At 41.9% G+C, this 19049-nt stretch overlaps 1 protein-coding gene across 1 annotated transcript; it reads right to left on the bottom strand.

The window, feature by feature from the left end:
• LOC109823299 lies at positions 8785 to 9308 on the bottom strand. The gene is made up of 2 exons (XM_020389584.1): positions 9253 to 9308; positions 8785 to 9130 (listed from the first exon to the last, which is right to left on the bottom strand). The coding sequence occupies exons 1-2, from the start codon at positions 9306 to 9308 to the stop codon at positions 8785 to 8787; spliced, it is 402 nt and encodes a 133-aa protein (XP_020245173.1).

Consider the following 19049-nt stretch of genomic DNA (forward strand, 5'->3'; position numbering starts at 1 on the left):
TTAAAACATGGGAGAGGGATTAGCAGAGATAAAACTCACCTAAGACTTATTTTAAAACGTGTAAGATGAAGTTCCCAAGCAGATCTCCAAGTTGCAAACCAAAAATCCCACCTTAAAGCCTTTAATCTTTCTCAAAAATCAATTTAGGGTTTGTAGAAAATTTTGGTGGCTGCTAGAGTTTCAAAAATATGAAAGAATATTGAAAATCTTGTGAACAATGTGTATATATTGCAGAGAAAACGAATATGTGCCTGAAATACCCAAAACCAACTCAGGTCAGGGAAACAGAAAACAGGTTCTGCGATCGACTGTGGTGGTCGACAGGGCTGCGGTCGACCGAACTAGGAATTTCCAGTTCCTCAAGATTTTGCCTTTGTGCATGTTTTCGACTCGTTCTATTCTCATGTATGAACTTGTTTATACTCAAAATACTTGTTAACATACTCAAACACTATTTAATGATATTTATCTTAATAAATATCCACTTATAATAATTAATTACATATTAATTCAATTTATCATTCGTTAACACAAATTTTCTGGGGTTTTACACTTTCCCTCTTAGAGAGTATTTGTAGGAGATGCATTATCAGCTTAGACGAGTCTGAGTTCGTTATCAATTTTATCGTATTGCGTATGTACAAGTTTGATGTTATTCTTTGTATGGATTGATTATCATCCTACCATGTCATTATTGACTATTTTGCAAAAACAGTCAGCTTGTGAGCGTCAGATGGGACCGAGTTAGTTGTACCGACCTCACAGGGAAACCAGTTTGCGGAGTCATTTCTGGCATACATCGAGGAGGTGTTGTTTCGAGATTAGGGTGAAAATTTGAAAAAGACCAGATTCATCTCAAAGTATCAGGATGTCTTTCAGGATATATCTAGATTACCTCCAGTGAAAGAGGTTGAGTTCTGTATTAAGTTGTAGCCGGACACAGCACCGATCTCCTGTGCACCTTATCATATGGCACCTACTGAGATGAGGGAGCTACAGACTCAGTTAGATGATCTTATATCTCAGGGTTTTATTCATTGGAGTCATTCTTCGTGCGGAGCACCGGTCCTTTTTGTGAAGAAGAAGGATGACAGCCTTTGATTATGTATCGATTATCATGAATTGAATAAGGTCACCATCCAAAATAGGTATCCACTACCAAGAGTTGATGACTTATTCAACCAGTTGCAGGAAGCATAGTATTTCTCGAAGATTGATCTTTGATCTGGCTATCACCAGTTACGGGTTCGGGAGATGGATATTCCCAAGACCACCTTTCTGACTTAATATAGGTCTTTTTAGTTCCTTGTCATGCCATTTGGGCTAAACAATACACCCACAATATTCATGGATTTGATGGGTTACTTAGACCAGTTCGTGATCATTTTCGTCGATGACATCCTCATTTATTCGAGATCAGAGGCCAAGCATGAACAGTATCTTCGATAAGCATTACAGACTTTACGGGAGCACCAGTTGTTTGCTAAGTTCAGCAAGTATGAGTTTTGGCTTTCAAAGGTTAGATTTTTGGGCCATATCATTAGCAAGGAAGGCATTACAGTTGACCTAGCCAAGGTGGAAGCACTTCTTGATTAGGAGCCACCGAAGATCATTACAGAGATTCGTAGCTTTTTGGGTCTGGCCGGCTATTACAGGAAGTTTATCCAGGACTTTTTGAAGATTGCTACCACGTTGACTTGCCTTACGATAAAGGGTGTTCAGTTTTTTAGGGACCGAAATGCTAGAAGGCCTTTGAGACTCTGAAGACCAAGTTGACTACATCACCGTTTTGATCATCCCGAGCAGTGACAAGACTTTTGTTGTTTACACATATGCATCTTTGTCGGGATTAGGAGACATTTTGATACAGACTCAGAGAGTGGTTGCATACATTTCACAGTAGTTGAGGATTCATGAGCAGAATTATCCTACTCACGACTTGGCGTTAGGAGCAGTCACTTTTGCACTTAATACATGGAGGCATTATCTTTATGGAGTTTAGTATGAACTGTTTACAAACCATCATAGTCTGAAGTACCTCTTCTCTCAAAAGGAATTCATCTAGAGGCAGCTACAATGGGTCGAGTTCATTAAAGATTACGAGTTTGCATTTCAATACCATCCGGGGAAGGCGAACGTTATAGCCAACGCGTTGTAGGAAGTGTCGTCACGGGCTTGCAACTTTGAGGTGCTCATTTCATCGAGACCTTCTCACCCTTAGTCAGTTTTACTTTAAGCCAAAGATTGGCAGGAGCGGTGTATTTTGGGAAGCTTTAGCCATACAACCATCATAGACAGATAGAGTGGTCAGTGCTCAGGTAGAGAATTCTTAGATTCAAACCCGAAAAGGGGAGATTTTTAAAAAGCGCAAGGCAGATTGAACCATCGGATCAGATGGGGGCCTTCGATTGAAAGGCTAGTTAGTAGTGCTAGATAATACATAGCTAAATAAGGATCTATTTCATGAGGCACATCGCACCAGGTACACAGTGCATCCAGGCACAACCAAAATGTACAAGGATATGAAGAGACATTTTAGTGGAGCGGCATGCGTAGGGATATCGCATGTTTACGTTGAAAGTTGTTTTCATTACTGAATCCATTACACGTTTATCGATTACAGATTCAAAGTAAAATTAGTCTTTTTATAAGACTTTCTTACACAATAAAAATAAGTAAAATACAACTCTCTAGAAATACACGTAGAAGACGTTTATCACCCACTGTTTGCATATGATCTTTGCCTGTGTCGGGGATGTTTTATCCGTGGATCGCCACGAATTAGATCTGGTTGATTGCAACAAAGGCTGGTCTTGTTTCACAAAGGAAACAAGTACATAAGTAAATAATCTCAATAAAGTGATATTACTATATTTCTCAAGATCAGTATGAATTCTGATCTCAAGGAACGACAGAAGCGGGCTTCAGATCTCTCGAACTCTTCTTCTTTATGTAGAAGAACTCTCCAAGAACTTGCTAGCCCCTCTTAAATTGATAGATTAACTCTCCAATTTGACAGTTTCAGATCACCCGTGTATAGGGGCCCTAGGCTTGTATTTATAGGCTTCGGATGCAGTATTTTAGGATAAGAATTAATGATTTGACATTATCCTCAATTAATAACCGCTTAACCATATTTAGGGATAGCCTCAAGTCAGTTGGGAAGGCTCTGGAATGAAAGAATCCTAAGAAGACTATCGAAAATGCGTTTCAGGAACTCTCCAGGTGCGAGTCACTTCAAGGTGACCCACATGTGTGCGAGTCACCTCGTGGTGACCTACATAGTATTTTCAATTTAATTCACTCGTCTGACTTCAGAATAAGATGATTCAAGTGTTGGGAATATGGTTTCCCGGATTGCATTTTAACAAAATTACAGAAATAAAATGTAACCCAAACCAGAAACCGCCCAGGATCGGTCCGATAACAGCCCCACAGCACCCTTAGGTGGTCACTGGACTACAGCCTTTGGTAGCAGTGGTGACCCCAAAATGGGGTGCCTGGCCATTGGATCTCCATCTTCCGATTCGCGCGGGAGATTCTAGGGACCAATGAGAACAACTAGAGGGGTATAGACTTGTCTAAACATGATATCAAAAACACAGCAAACCCAAGATTCAACACTATTAGATTTATGATTACCTTGGTTCCTCCGTTGATTAAGAAATCAACAGCCGAGGAAGAGAGCTTGCACCTTGGATCTTAACGTCTATGATTGTGTCCTTCCCTCCACATTAGTAGTGGGACTTCCGATCGTCTCCTTTGAAGTTCCTTCTTCTTCCTTAGATCTCCACACCAAAGAAAAATAATTCTTCTCTCTACTATTTTAGATCGCTTAGAAATTAATCCAAGATCCCATGTACCTTCCGAGAGGAGAAGATGGTAGTATTTATAGAACCATAGGGCCATAGGAACTCTAGATCTTCAAATATATAATAATATTTTAACTAGAGTTGTTGGGATATATTGTTTTGTCAGGTACGATCTCATAACAGGAATGAAACCTTGATTTGGATTTGTATAAACCAAATCCTAATCCTATCATGAAGACCATTATTGGTACCAACCCAATAACTATCATGACCCATATTAAACCAATAACCCATTTGTGATTGTCTATTGGATCCAATCCAATAATCACAAAACCCTACACATATAAATACATTTTGAGGAACTTCCCAAAACGATCGTCGTGGATAGAACGTTGACCTAGAAGTGGGACACCTAGGTACTCCTGCTATCAGCTCCAACTGACGCTAGTGTCTCTGTTATCTCATAATGTACTGCACCTAGCTTAGTTAGCAAACATTGATTCCACTAAACAGTGTTTGCTGAACTCTGATGGTAGAAGAATTGCTTACGCAAGCCTAGACCTGATATTGTGTATTGATGAATATACCTCTCCACCATAATATCTGTAATAGAATAGGAGATAAGATCTGTCAACCTGTTCAATTACCTCTTGTCCTTGATACACGATGAGATCCTCTGATATGCTTCTACTCTAACTCGAGTAGCTGTACAGGTTCCCGCAATCAGACTGCCAATCGACTTTAAGGGATATACTCAGACAACTGAGGGTAGATTCCATCTTGACATAGGAGTTCGCAATACTCCGAAACTGGTTACCCAATGTACCGAGGTGTTGACCATTTATGAGCCTCACTAATTGGTACATCAAAACACCCAAGGTCTGAAGCTTGAGTCCTACCATATGTCTCAGGATTTAGAGTTATTTCATCCACATCAGGGAATAAAATCATCCGTGTTTGATATTGACAGAGTTTTGGTCAAACACAATCTTATGTCCATCATTGTATACGATAGCTCTGTCGTATACAACAGTATGTTAGCAATGAGAACTTCCTTCTCACGTAGTAGAGATTCACCACCCGGTTAAGGTGCTAACCATACTACAGTCATGTCCTAACAGGTAGCCTATTCCTATTAGTGACTGTGATACTCTAAGATGATTGTACATCTCGGATTATGTTCTCCCTTGAGTATCTCCATACCCAACACAATCCAGATCAATCATCTAGGGACAAACAGCCTATCTATAGTACTCAGAATATAGAACAAATAATATGCATGTATATATGTCAACATAAATCAGATATAAGTGTCTCTGCATGAAAAACTGGTTTGAGGGCACATACAAAACCCAACAAACTCCCACTTGCACTCACAATCAATCACTCATACGCCTCACACCTAGCTTGTTCATATGCATGTCGAAAGTCTTTGCTGGTAAGGGTTTAGTGAATGGATCAGCTAAGTTCTGTGAAGAAGCGATCTTGGTCACGACTATGTCTCATCTAGCTTCAATCTCTCTGACGAGATGAAACTTCCTCTCTACGTGTCTTAAGCCTTTGGTGTATCTCGGCTTCTTGGAGTTTGCCATAGCTCCACTATTGTCTCAAAAGAGCACAATGGGTCTCACTGCATCTGGTACAACTCCCAGCTCCATGAGGAACTTCCTCAGCCAAGCTGCTTCTTTCGAAGCCTCTGAAGCCGCCACGTATTCTACTTCCGTAGTCGAATCAGTCACACATTTCTGCTTGATACTCATCCAGCTAACCGCACCACCACCTAGGCTGAATACATAGCCAGATGTCGATCTCATCAAATCCTTATCTAACATGAAGTCAGAATCTATATAACCAAACGGTATTAGATCCACTTCGCCGAAAACCAGCATATAATCCTTAGTCCTTTTCAGGTACTTGATTATGTGCTTAACGGCTGTCCAGTGAGCTGGACCTGGATCTGCTTGATATCTGCTGACCATACCAATAGCAAAACAGATATCGGGTCACGTGCATAGCATGGCATACATGGGACTTCCTATTACTGAAGCATAAGGAATCCCTCTCATGTATTCTCTTTCCTCTGGTGTCTTAGGACACTGATCCTTGGAAAGGGCTACTCCATATCTGAAAGGTAAGAAACCTTTCTTAGAATTTTCCATACTAAAATGATCTAGTATCTTATCTATGTAAGATATCTGGGATAAGCCTATCATTCTATTACGTCGATCCCGATGTAATTTGATGCCTAGAATGTAACTTGCTTCTCCCAAATCTTTCATATCAAAGTTACTAGCCAACCAAACTTTTTACCGTAGAGAGTGCACCAATGTCGCTTCCAATAAGCAACATGTCATCTACATAAAGTATTAAGAAGATGACCGACTTACCTTCACCTCTCTTATAAACACAAGGCTCCTCCATATTTTGATCAAATCCAAAAGATTTTATAGTCTAGTCAAATCTGTGGTTCCAGCTTCGTGAAGCTTGCTTCAATCAATAAATAGATTTCTGCAACTTGCAGACCTTGCTATTCTGACCTTTAGCTATGAAACCCTCTGGCTGCTCCATATAGATGTCCTTGTCAAGATATCCATTTAAGAATGTCATCTTAACATCCATCTGCCATATCTCATAATCGAGATGTGCGGCTATGGATAAAAGAATTCGAAATGACTTGATCATGGCAACCGGGGAGAAAGTCTCCTCATAGTCAATACCCTCTCGCTGAGAGTATCCCTTAGCCACAAGTCTAGCCTTATAGGCTTCTACAAGTCCTTCTGAATTCCTTTTCCACTTGTAGATCCACTTGCACCCTATGGGACGAACATTGGGAGGCAAGTCTACAAGTTCCAAGACCTGATTGGAATACATGGATTCCATCTCAGCTTTCATAGTAGTTTGCCATAAGCAAGAGTCTACATCTGTAATAGCCTCTTCATATCTAGTAGGATCCTCTACCATAGTTTTTGAGACTACCTCAAAAATTTCACCTAGTTACATGTACCTATCTGGTTCCCTGATAGATCTCCCACTACGCTGAGGCATCTGACTTGAGACCGGTGTAGGTAATGAAGGTGTTTCTATAATAGGTTGACTATCTTGTTGAACTGGATCACTCAAAATATTTTCAGATATTTCTTCCAACTTAAAATCCCTACATCCCTCAGTTACCATATAACCCTCTTCTAAGAACACAGCATGGGTACTTATCACTATGGTGTGTTCTTTAGGATCATAAAACTGATATCCCTTTGTACCCTTAGGATACCCAACAAAATATACTAACTTAGATCTAGCTTCTAACTTATCTGGACTTCTTTTCAGCACATGTGCTGGACAACCCCAGATCCTGATATGGGATAAGCTGGGCTTTCGCCCTATCCATAATTCACGTGGGGTTAAAGGAACAGATTTAGAAGGCACTAAGTTGAGTAAATATGTTGCAGTTTCTAAGGCGTAACCCCAAAAGGAGGTAGTAATTCTGAATAACTGATCATTGATCTAACCATCTCCAAAAGAGTCCTATTCCTCCTCTCTGCCACACCATTCTATTGTGGTGTACCTGGTGCAGCCTGCTAGGATGTAATCCCTGTCTGCGCTAAGTACTCAATGAACTCATTAGAGAGGTACTCACCTCCTCGATCCGATCAAAGAGATTTTATACTTCCATCTAGTTGTTTTTCTACCTCAGCCTTAAACACTTTGAAGCAATCAAAGGTCTCAGATTTATAGTGCAACAAGTAAGTATAACCATATCGAGAGTAGTCATCAATGAAGGTGACAAAATACCGATATCCCTCTCTACCTTTGATACTCATAGGACCACATACATCTGTGTGTACTAAGTGTAGTAATCCATGTGCCCTATTACCCTTCGAGGAGAAGGGTCTTTTGGTCATCTTACCCTCTAAACTCTAAACAAGATTGACAAACTGAGATGGGTTCTACTTCAAAAGAAGGTAGAAGCCCACACTGAACCAGTTTGTTAATCCTTTTTAGATTAATGTGACCAAGCCTTAGGTGCCACAACTTACTAGAGTTATAAGGAGGAATCTTTCTTTTTCTAGTCAATGATTTATCAACAATCTCAGAATTTTGAATTTCAAGCACAGTGGGATGAATAAAATATAAACCATTAGACACATTTCCAGAACAAATAAAACTCCCATTAATTTTGATAACAACATTCTGTCCAAACACACAAGTATAACCAAGCAATGCTAAACTAGGAATAGAAATCAAGTTCCGCCTTATATTTGGCACATACAAGGCATTATTCAAAATTAAAACATTATTGTTCTGAAAAGCTAATCTAACGACTCCTACTACAACTGCTGATACTTTGGCCTCTGACCCCAGACTCTGATTGATCTCGCCTTCTTCAAGCTGCCTGCTCACCTGAAACCCCTGCATTAAATTACAGATATGGTGAGTTGCGCCTGAATCTAAGCACCAATTACTAGAAGTATCTGCAATAAAGCTTACTTCAATAACTTGAATATCAGTCATACCTGTTTGTTTCTTGGCTAGAACTTTGGGATAGTTCCGCTTCCAATGGCCGGTTTCCCCACATTGAAAGCACTTTCCCTTTCCTTCCTTGTTGGCTTTAGCCTTGCCTTACACCTTTTCCACACCACCACCAGTAGGTCCCTGTTTAACCTTCGGAGACTTAGGTTTCTTCTTCCCAGTCTGCTTCTGCTTATTAGGCGTAGACCTAGTAGAGACCTTCTCCGTGTTTTGCAAAGATGGGCTGGGTTTGATCATAGAGTAGTCTCTATGATTCAAAACATAGTCAAGCTTGAACTGATCATAGGACTCTGGCAGCGACTTGAGGATCATATCTACCTGAGATTCACCGTTAATCTCAGCCCCTAGGATCTCCAGTGTTCAGATGATCGAAAATCTTCAGCAGGTGATTCTACACTGGAGTTCCCTCTGCCATCTTTGCCTTAAGAAAATCCCGCATGGCCCTCTACCTTGCTAGGCGACCTTGCGATCCGAACATTTCCTTAAGGTTAAACAGAATGTCACTAGCAACAGTGTAATACTGATGTTGGTGCTGCAGTACATTTGACATAGATGCTAGAATGTAACACTTGGCCATGTCGTTGGCCTTGACCCTTTTTTCAAACTTATCCTTATCCTCCTGAGAGGAGTCCGGAGTAGGTTCTGATGGTTTAGGATTGGTTAAGACACTCTTGTACCCCTCAGTAGTAAGGACAATGTTTAAGTTTGTCTTCCAGTCAACATAGTTCTGACCATTCAATTTATTTTGGTTCAAGATAGCAGAAAGCGGGTTGAACGAGGATGAAGACATACTAAAATAAAACATAAAACAACATATAATTAAAAGACTGCATTTAATAATTATACTTATCACACAAAAAAAACACGAAAAAATGATCTTGACTTATTAATGCATCAGAATATAATTATGCACCAACACGCCTCCTTGGGGAGGTCAAATGCTGTACACAACAATAGGGTGGTTCCCATTATAGATTCTAATATGTGCATCTCATGCACTAGAATTTATAACTTCTGATCTAGCTCAAGTCTCCGATATTTTTATTAATGCCCTTGGGGGTCCCTTAATAAATATTTCGGTCGAGTGTATGCCATTGTCTAGTGTCATTGACATCCACTTCAAGTAGAGGCTACTTGGGTAGCCCTCTCTCTAATGCGTCTCAATGACTCTATCCGAAGAAGCCCCTCCTGCCAACAACATGTGTGTCACACTCCTAATGGATTTGCTACCTTAAATGGCTGGCTTCGAAGTGACACACTTGCCAAGCAGAGGACCTAACAATGGAAGACTGTGGGGTAACTGAGTTTAGACCCCCCACCCACTCGATCTTATAGTTTGGATTTTCAACATGCATATATCATTTTAAAAACATAAAACAACTACGCATGTAAATAAATATCTAATATCTAAAATACAACCACGCAATAATAATAATAAAATCATAGAAAAGGTTCTAAACCCTTTCTCCCATGATCTATCCTTTGTGACTACTTGGTTGCTGCCTTGCTCCTTGCATGGTTCTGCTAGTTGTGATGAGCTCCGCCTTGCCTAGGATCGCCATAAGTTTGCTGTCAAAAAAATATGAATACAATTGATCCTATACCCCGCAAGGAGGTGTACATTTGATCTAATCAAATACAAAACAAATGGGGATCCACTGCATGCCCACTACCGGGAAAATCATGTCAGCGTCCAAATAATAATTACAAACATCACAAGCATGTTAAAAAAAATCATTGTTTATTTAGCAAGGGCAGAGACCATAGGAGAAGGGCTAGTATCATGCCTGCAAAACGTTAGCTCAGTTCTAACATTGCCTGTTATTCCAATCCAGCAAAAAATAATAACATATGATAACCAAATCATTGAAACAATATTGTATAATACAAAAAACAATGTTCCAATACAACCAGGGAGCCCCAAAAAGTGTCAAATCGGAGGCCAGTCTCTAAGGATGGGGGGGGGTTTGGCAATCGTTGTTTTGATATTAACACTATTTCAATTTCCGATTTGCGTACAACCATATGAATCTTATTGAATTGCATGAAATAACGATAACCGATAAACATGTTTAAGTCAAACCTTGCTCTGATACCATTTGTTGGGAATATGGTTTCCCGGATTGCATTTTAACAAAATTGCGGAAATAAAATGCAACCCAAACCAAACCGACCAGGATCTATCCGATAACAGCCCCGCAACACCCTTAGGAGGTCACTGGACTGCAGCCTTCGGCCGCAGCGGTGACCCCAAAAGGGGGCGCCTGGCCAGCCGGCCGTCGACCAGTTTTGGGTCTCCATCTTCCGCTTTGCGCGGGAGATTCCAGGGACCAATGAGAACAACTAGAGGGGTATAGACTTGTCTAAACATGATATCAAAAACACAGCAAACCCAAGATTCAACACTATTGGATTTATGATTACCTTGGTTCCTCCGTTGATTAAGAAATCAACAGCCGAGGAAGAGAGCTTGCACCTTGGATCTTGACGTCTATGATCGTGTCCTTCCCTCCACGTTAGTAGTGGGACTTCCGATCGTCTCCTTTGAAGTTCCTTCTTCTTCCTTGGATCTCCACACCAAAGAAAAATACTTCTTCTCTCTACTATTTTAGATCGATCAGAAATTAATCCAAGATCCCATGTACCTTCCGAGAGGAGAAGAGGGCAGTATTTATAGAACCATAGGGCCATAGGAACTCTAGATCTTCAAATATATAATAATATTTTAACTAGAGTTGTTGGGATATATTGTTTTGTTAGGTACGATCTCATAACAGGAATGAAACCTTGATTTGGATTTGTATAAACCAAATCCTAATCCTATCATGAAGACCATTATTGGGCCCAACCCAATAACTATCATGACCCATATTAAACCAATAACCCATTTGTGATTGTCTATTAGATCTAATTCAATAATCACAAGGTGACCCACATAGTATTTTGGCTTTAATTCTCTCATCTGACCTCAGAATGATATGATTCAAGATGCATTAGAAATATGGAGAAGGTACCTACAACTTTTTGTCTTTCGAGATGTTTTAAATTCGAATCGCATCATGATCAAAATTTTAATTCTTTGTGCGAGCCACCTCGAGGTGACCCACACGTGTGCGAGCCACTTTGACCCCTCCTGATTGTATTTGCTCCATTGTTTCACATTTTCTGACGTTTCACGTACGTTCCTTCACTTTGTTTTGCACAGGAATGATCTCATTTGACTTAGATAATCCTCTCTGACTTGACGTTCATAATCTTCTCTTCTTCTCGAGCTGCGTCCAAGAACCCATAGATAATTTTTAAATCTCACAGATATGATGGGATACTTTGGATATGATTGGCCCAACTTTCAATTCTTTAATTTCTTTAACTTTTAGTCTATTCAGTATTTTATTAAATAGCTAAAAAAATTTCGATGCTGCGTTTATCATCTGATCGTTGTCAAAATCTAGAACTTGAATTGGTGTGTTGGTTTTCTGAATTAGCTCATGTCGTTGGATCGATGTTAAACTGATCAAATTCATCGGGAATTCATATCCGAATCACGATTGAACTTCTCGGAGTAATTTTGATGCAAAAATTTCATCCTAAGCCTTATTTTGACGAATTTATCATAGCGTTGACCAACATTGTCCTTCATTGTAACACGTTGATCAACGTTGATTTTTATTATAATGTGTCGTCTAGCATTAACACAATTTATTTTCGTATGTTTACTGGAGTCAACACAGTTTAAGCTTGACCGGTGTTGTAACGCGTGGTAGACCCAAGTGTAGAGGCTGCAGGACCAACCGTTGACGCCGGTTCATATGCAGGTACGGATCATACCCTTACATCCCACTAGTTATTTACTTAACCATAGGGGAGTTTTGCTTATAGGACCAGCTATTAGAGCTAATACGGATACCATTGCGAATGCTTTAGAGGTTCCTCATGGAGACTTCGCCTAGAATTGATGTTGTCCCAGGTGCTCAAGTCACGAGGCCAACTGATGAAACTGGTGCGTCAGTGATTATCGTACTTATATGGTTTTTGGAAACTCTCAGCCATCAATGGATTTAATAAGCCTTTACCGACTACCGTTTGAGTCGGGATAGCATGCGGATTGATTAAGTCCGTTCCGCAGGTGACGTTGTGCTAAAAGAATAAACTCTCTTAGACTTGATGCTACGATATCAAATATATAGACTTCGTCATTTGTCGTGAGAATAGACTACCCGGTAATGCATGTTAAGCGTAGACTTTATAATTTTTGGCAAATCATCAGCTATCAACGGATTTGATAAGTCTTTACCGCCTACTATTTGAGTTGGGCTAGATGCTGATTGTTTAAGTCTGTTCTGCAAGTGATGTTATGCTAAAGGAATGAACTCTCATAGGCTTGATGCTATGATATCGAATATGTAGACTTCGTCATTTGTCACAGGAATAGACTACCCGGCAACATGTGTTAAGCATAGACTTTAGGATTTTTGGCAAATCCTCAGCCATCAACGGATTGGATATGCCTTTACCGATTACCATTTGAATCAGGCTTGCATGTGAATTATCTAAATTCATTTCACATGTGATGTTTTACTACAAGAATGAACTCTCTTAGACTTGGTGCTATGATATTGAATACATGGGCATTGTCCTTTTTATAGAGAAAGGCTAACCAACAATGCGTGTTAGGCGTAGATTTATCTCTACATAGGGGTCAAGATAAAGTCGTCTATGTGTGCAAGGCATGGATTATAACGTTATTAATAACGGCCTGCCACGATGTCGAATACGTGGGCTTTTGTCCTTTTCATGATAAAAGACTAACTGACAACGCGTATTAGACGTAGACTTATCGCTATTCAGGGATTGAGATAACGTCCCCCAGATGTGAATCCTGGTGTCCTTTTCACGGAGAAAGGTTAACCGACAACGCGTGTTATATGTTGATTTATCTTTACTTAGGATTCAAGATAAAATTCCCCGTGCGTGTAAGGTACGGATTTTGGCATTATTAATAACGATCTGCCATAATATCGAATACGTGGGCTTTAGTCCTTTTCATAGCAAAAGACTAACTGGCAACCCGTGTTAGGTGTAGACTTATCTCTAATAAGAGATCGAGATAAAGTCCCCCATGTGTGTAAAGCGTGGATCTTGATACTAGAGAGGAAGAATTTTATATTATATCTCCTACTTGTCATCTCTTGGGGCAAAGACGAACCTGTTGCTGGCGAGAAAAAAATTTATATTCTATCTTCTGCTACAAAAGAAACTCAAAGTGGGATCTCCACTTCGAGAATCTGAATAGTGAAACTAAGAATGGGATCTCCTTGGGTTGCATGGTAGGTTTGATGGTAAAATGTGTTGTTGCATTGGGTGGGTGCATGGTAGGTTTGACATCCTTGGGTTTACCTTTGACTACATCCTTATGTGTAACGAGAGGCGTCACAAATAAATTCCTAAATTCACTAATATTGGTGCCGATTTTCTCTCTAGGCATGGTCAGTTCCTCTTTGAGAAAACTGCCAGATAAAGGAAAAGCACCTATACTCACTTAAGATGAGGTAAAGGAATTAGGTAAGGAAGATATATAACTTTACAATACCACAAATGACTCAAGTCCTCAATAAATACTTGAATACTAATACTAAAATAGGACATTGAAATTATTGCCTGATTCCTTATTACTTCGGGATTATCAGGTACTAAAGGATATACTGAAGCAATGAAATGGCTATTTTTTATAATGAACTTTGAAGAAGAAGCAAGTGTTCGCGGGAAAAGTTGGCGTTTTCTTCATTATCGATGTCATTGCACCCAGTTAACAACTTTATGTGTTACAAAGAGATCCGGTCTTTTTATAAGATCCGGCTTACAATGAAAATCAAAATAAAACAAAGAAATCAAAATTACAACTTCTCTCTTTTACCGAACAAATCACAAGATCCTGTTATTCGGTCTCTTGCTTCTGTGGGTTCTTTGCCTGCGCCGGGGTTGCTTACCGTGGACCACCGCGTGATCTGGATCCAAGCAGATCTACGACGTATTACGGGTATTATCCCACCAAGGAGATAATAGCCGGGAGGGATCGTTTCACCAAGGAAACGACCGCTCGAATCTCGGGATCTAAGAACCAAGCTTAGATCCGGAGTGTAACGACGTAGATCTGAGGATTAGACTCTCTCGAACTCCTGCCTTTTTCGGTGCGGGTGCTCGCTAAGAATAAAATCCGGGTCTCCAAGTCTTCAAGCCTTCAGATCTCCGAGTTGAGGTGACAATCCGGCAGAGTTTCTGCTCTCTCCAAAGTTTCAGAAGAAGTCCCTCAAATGAACAACCACCCCCCCTATTTATAGCCTCTCTGAACTGTGCCTTTGTGCACAAGAGAGAGAGGGGGGGGGAGTCGGGCCACCTGAGGGTGGCTCGGCTCATGCCGAGCCACCCTGAGGTGGCTCGGCCTTGGCCGAGCCACCCTAGGGTGGCTCGGCCTTAGCCGAGCCACCCTGGGGTGGCTCGGCCACCGAGCCACCCTAGGGTGGCTCGGCTTGGGCCGAGCCACCTTAGGGTGGTTCGGTTCGGGCCGAGTTCCCCCAGGTGCGCTGGTTTTGTCGTTTTCCGTTGTTTCCGGTTGTTTTGTCCGTTGTTCGGTTGTTTTGTTGATTTGTTGACTTGATTCCGGATTTGGCAGTAAACTCAGTCGGTGTTTGAGTTCAAATCCACTTTGTTGGAAGACCCGTCGACTCCCCGAACCACTAACGTTGTTCACATGCAGTTCGTTAGCTTTGTAGCCTCTTTAGTTCGTTTCGTTGCTTGAACGTTCGTCGATTTGTCGAATCATCGCGCCGAGCTGTGTCAAGGGACCTATAAGCAGTTTTATACGCCTACAGATACCCCCTCCAAAGCTTTTCAGCCTCGTTCTTTTATAGAAGAGTCTGGAATGCTTTGGATATGATTGCCCCTACCCTTTGTCGGTGTAACGGGACCTGGAAATGACTTTTGTTCTGTATTCCTTCAATCCTTCGGGCCATTCAGTGCTTTGTAGAATGCCTGTAGGGGTTCCGGTGCTGCATTTATTGTCTGACCGTTGTTGGAATTTGAACTTTGAAGTCGATTCCTGATTTTCCAGTCTTTAGCTCGTGCTTATTGGTTCGACGTACAACTAACGCTCGGTTGTTAGCATTGAGTCTTCATTTGTGACGCGTTGTCCGGCGTCGTGTTATTGAGTTATCCTTAAGAATATTTTTAGAAAAATATTCTCCAGGAACTTCTCAACAACAATAGGAAATAGTTTATACTCGTATACCTTATTGGAGTAGTTCCGTGCTCAAAATGAGCTGAACCGGCTTGAAAATGAGCCAAAAAAGGCAATATTTGGACTCAAAAATCTTTCCAAACCTTCCAAATATGTGAGAGAGGGATTAAATAGGTGAGTAACTGAATCGTAGGTTGATCTGAAATCATTTCGATGCTTAATTTAACTCCAATTTGAGTTCCGGTTCGAATTTGGCTCAAACGGGTTCGAAATTGGTCCAAACTGGTTCAATTTGACTCATTCTAGCTCAATCTGGTCCACTCTGGCTTGGTCAGGTCCAGCCTGGCTTGGTCAGGTCCAGCCAGGTTCAATCTGGCTCAATCTGGCTCAATCTGGCTCAATTCGGGCTCATTCTGACTCAATTCGGGCTCATTCTGACTCAGTCTGGTCCAATTTGGGCTTGGTCTGGTCCAGCCTGGTCTGGTCTGGTTCAACCAGATCTGGTTCAAGGCTATAAAAGAGGGAATTTTCTCTTTTTCTTTTCTTTTCTTCCTCTTTTCTAGGGCCGGCCCCCCCTCTTGTCCTCTTTTTGATTTTTTTTCTTCCCTCGAGCGTCTTTTCTCCTCGAAACTTTGATAGTTGTCCTGGATCTAGGCTTCCTTTGGATCTTTGACTGAAAAACCCCTCAAAAAACCCAATTTTTAGAATTTCTTTCAAGCCCCTCGAGCGCGTGCTGAGAGTTTCCAAAAAGGTCTCACTTTTGTTGGATCTCTAGCTTTTCTTCAGGTAAATCCTCCACAATTTTGATCTTTTTCATGCTCAATTTAATTTATGCATTTGTAGGATCATATGTGAGGGTTGAGGGTGTAATTTGACGCCTCGATTTAATCTTTTAGGGATGTAGATCTGATAAAAAAGTGATCTTTTTTATAGATCTGACCTCTTTTTAATTTATTTTGCAGCTCGTCATGCCGCGTTCTTCGAGAGGTCGTTCCCCTGCCATGTCAGCTGATGGTGCGCCGCCTTCCTACGCCGGTGAGCTACTTTTGGCAATATTTGGAAATTTACAAATTAGTCCTTTTTTTCTTAAAAATTTGTAAATTGGTCCTTTTTACCCCACGTTGTTCTCCTTGGCGAGGCAATCGGGAAGAGCCTTGATTCTCCTTGGTGAGGATCGACGCTTTGGCATTTTTGGGAATTTTGCAAATTAACCCTTTTTTTTCTGAGAATTTGCGAATTAGTCCTTTTACCCCATTTTGCTCTCCTTGGTGAGGCGATCGGGAAAGCCTTGATTCTCCTTGGTGAGGATCGACGCTTTAAAGATGGGTTTTGCTTGGTCAAAACCACATCTCATAATAAAGGGGGCGATTTGACACTACATTGCGTTTTATAAGGCAGGGATATGTTGTCGACATACCCTGTTTTGTGATTGTACAATGTGGCCAAATCGTCTCACCCTTTATAAGGCAATGACTCTATCTTAGCTATTTGTAAGATGAGTTCAATTTCCTTTTATAATCGAGACTAACCAGTGTTTAACTGTCTATTTTGCAGTGGGGTACCCTTCTGGATCATTCCCGTCCCACGCAATATATGGACGGCGTGGCGAGCATTATTCGAACTCCAACGATCCTTCCCCTATTCCAGCTACCCCTCAGTTTGCTTCGGACACGTCGACTGAGGTTGCCCAAGTGGTGAGGGAAGGTGGTCATCGAGCTATTCGCCAGCTAATCACAGATGCGCCTTTTGTGAAGGACGCCAGCTCTACTCAGCCTCTTCGAAAGAGCGATTTCCTATTTGGTGATTCTGTCGATGACCCAGAAGCCGTATTCATTGGTGCTGAGCATTGGCTTCACAAGACCGGCAATGGCTTCATATACTTGCCGGAGATTCCTCGGCATCGTTCATTGACTGAGCTCAGATGTCAGGCTGTGACACGGGAGATGTCGTGGCGCTTGACAGAGGATCATATGAGTGTCCATTGCGGCTATATCACTCATTCGGCGGTTCCTGGTTCGTGCAGAAGTCGTGTTACCGGATTGCGTCCTGGTGTATTGGGGCTGGACGAACCACCACGTAACGAGTTCCTTGCTACCGCTTCCACCTTGAGGAATCGTCTCGCTGTTCTGGGACGGGAGATGCCAGCGACACGTCACAGGTTTTACGGTTGGGTCCACTCTTCGGACAAGTCTTGGTGGAGCCGCATGACGACATACGTCTTGAGCCGATGGGGCGAGGAGTTGCATGCTTGCAGTTTGTATGCAGCCGTTCGTGCCACCGTGTATGGCTTGCCTGTCAGTTTGAGACATTTCTGTGCTTTGTTCGAGCTATATAATCCAGACTCGAACACTTTTCTGACCCGGCAGGGGGAGTTAGGCTTGGCTCTTCACGAGATGCACAGGATTTCTGGCTTGTCCATGGGACAGATGCTATACCAGGAGTACTTTCCTTCCAGTCATGAGTTGAGCCAATTAAAAGATCGCATGCCTGACCGTTATGAGACTCTATGGGACCTCACTTGTCATTACCATATTGCTTTGGCACAGTCGGAGCCCTTAGCAAAGAGGACCAAGGTATGTGTGAGTCTGAAACAATTTGCGAACTACTTGTTCAAGAATCTGGAGAGCACTCATGGCGAGGATATTTGTGAGCTGGCCCCATTCACTCCTTCAGAGGTGAACAGTCTACTGAAGAAGATCGGCGCTCAATCTTACACCACCGGCGGTCCTGAGGGTGGCTTTCCTGCGAAGACCAAGTTCAAGTCATTCTTGTGGCACGCTACCGCACCAATTCGACCAATGACACTTCTTGCTGGCTTTCTTGCTATCTGGTTGAAAAAGTGCGTGGTTCCATATCAGTCTGGCGACGCCTTGCCCTTGGAGGTACTTTACCCAGCAGTTCAGCTCGCCTATAAGAAGGAACTCTCACTTCTTCCGGTGATGGTGGCTAATATTCACCGAGGACTTCGACAGCTTTCCAGTGCGTTCACACGGAAGGAGACCGATTTACCAGGTCAGATTCCCACGCTTAAGGTGGAGCTCCCGTACGCTTATCTGATGGCCTGGTTTGTCCTTCATCGCTCGGATATGATGTCGGTGCCGAACGCCACAGACCATTCTGTTCCCCTGCTACAGTTGCTTGAGAATGGCAGGTGGGAGGGCCGCGGATTTTCTGATGTCAGACAGCAGTTGCAGGTCCATAAGTGTTGGGCATTCTCTACTTGTTTTCCGCAGTTCTCCGGTCGATATGGTGAATGCTTGATAGATGATGAGAGGCCTAGAGAGTACCGGACTTATTTAGACATCGGCTGCTTCAACTGGCTAGTGAATATTAGGCCCGGCTATCTGACTTTCCGGGTGAGGGATCAGTGCTTCATCGAACCATATCTACCGTGCCGATTCGCTCGCCAGTTTGGCTATGACCAGCTTTACATTGGGAATCCTCGTCAGCAGCTTCGTACTCATAGTGGTTTGATA

Source organism: Asparagus officinalis, chromosome 9, assembly GCF_001876935.1.
Source record: "Asparagus officinalis chromosome 9, Aspof.V1, whole genome shotgun sequence".
NCBI lineage: Eukaryota > Viridiplantae > Streptophyta > Magnoliopsida > Asparagales > Asparagaceae > Asparagus > Asparagus officinalis.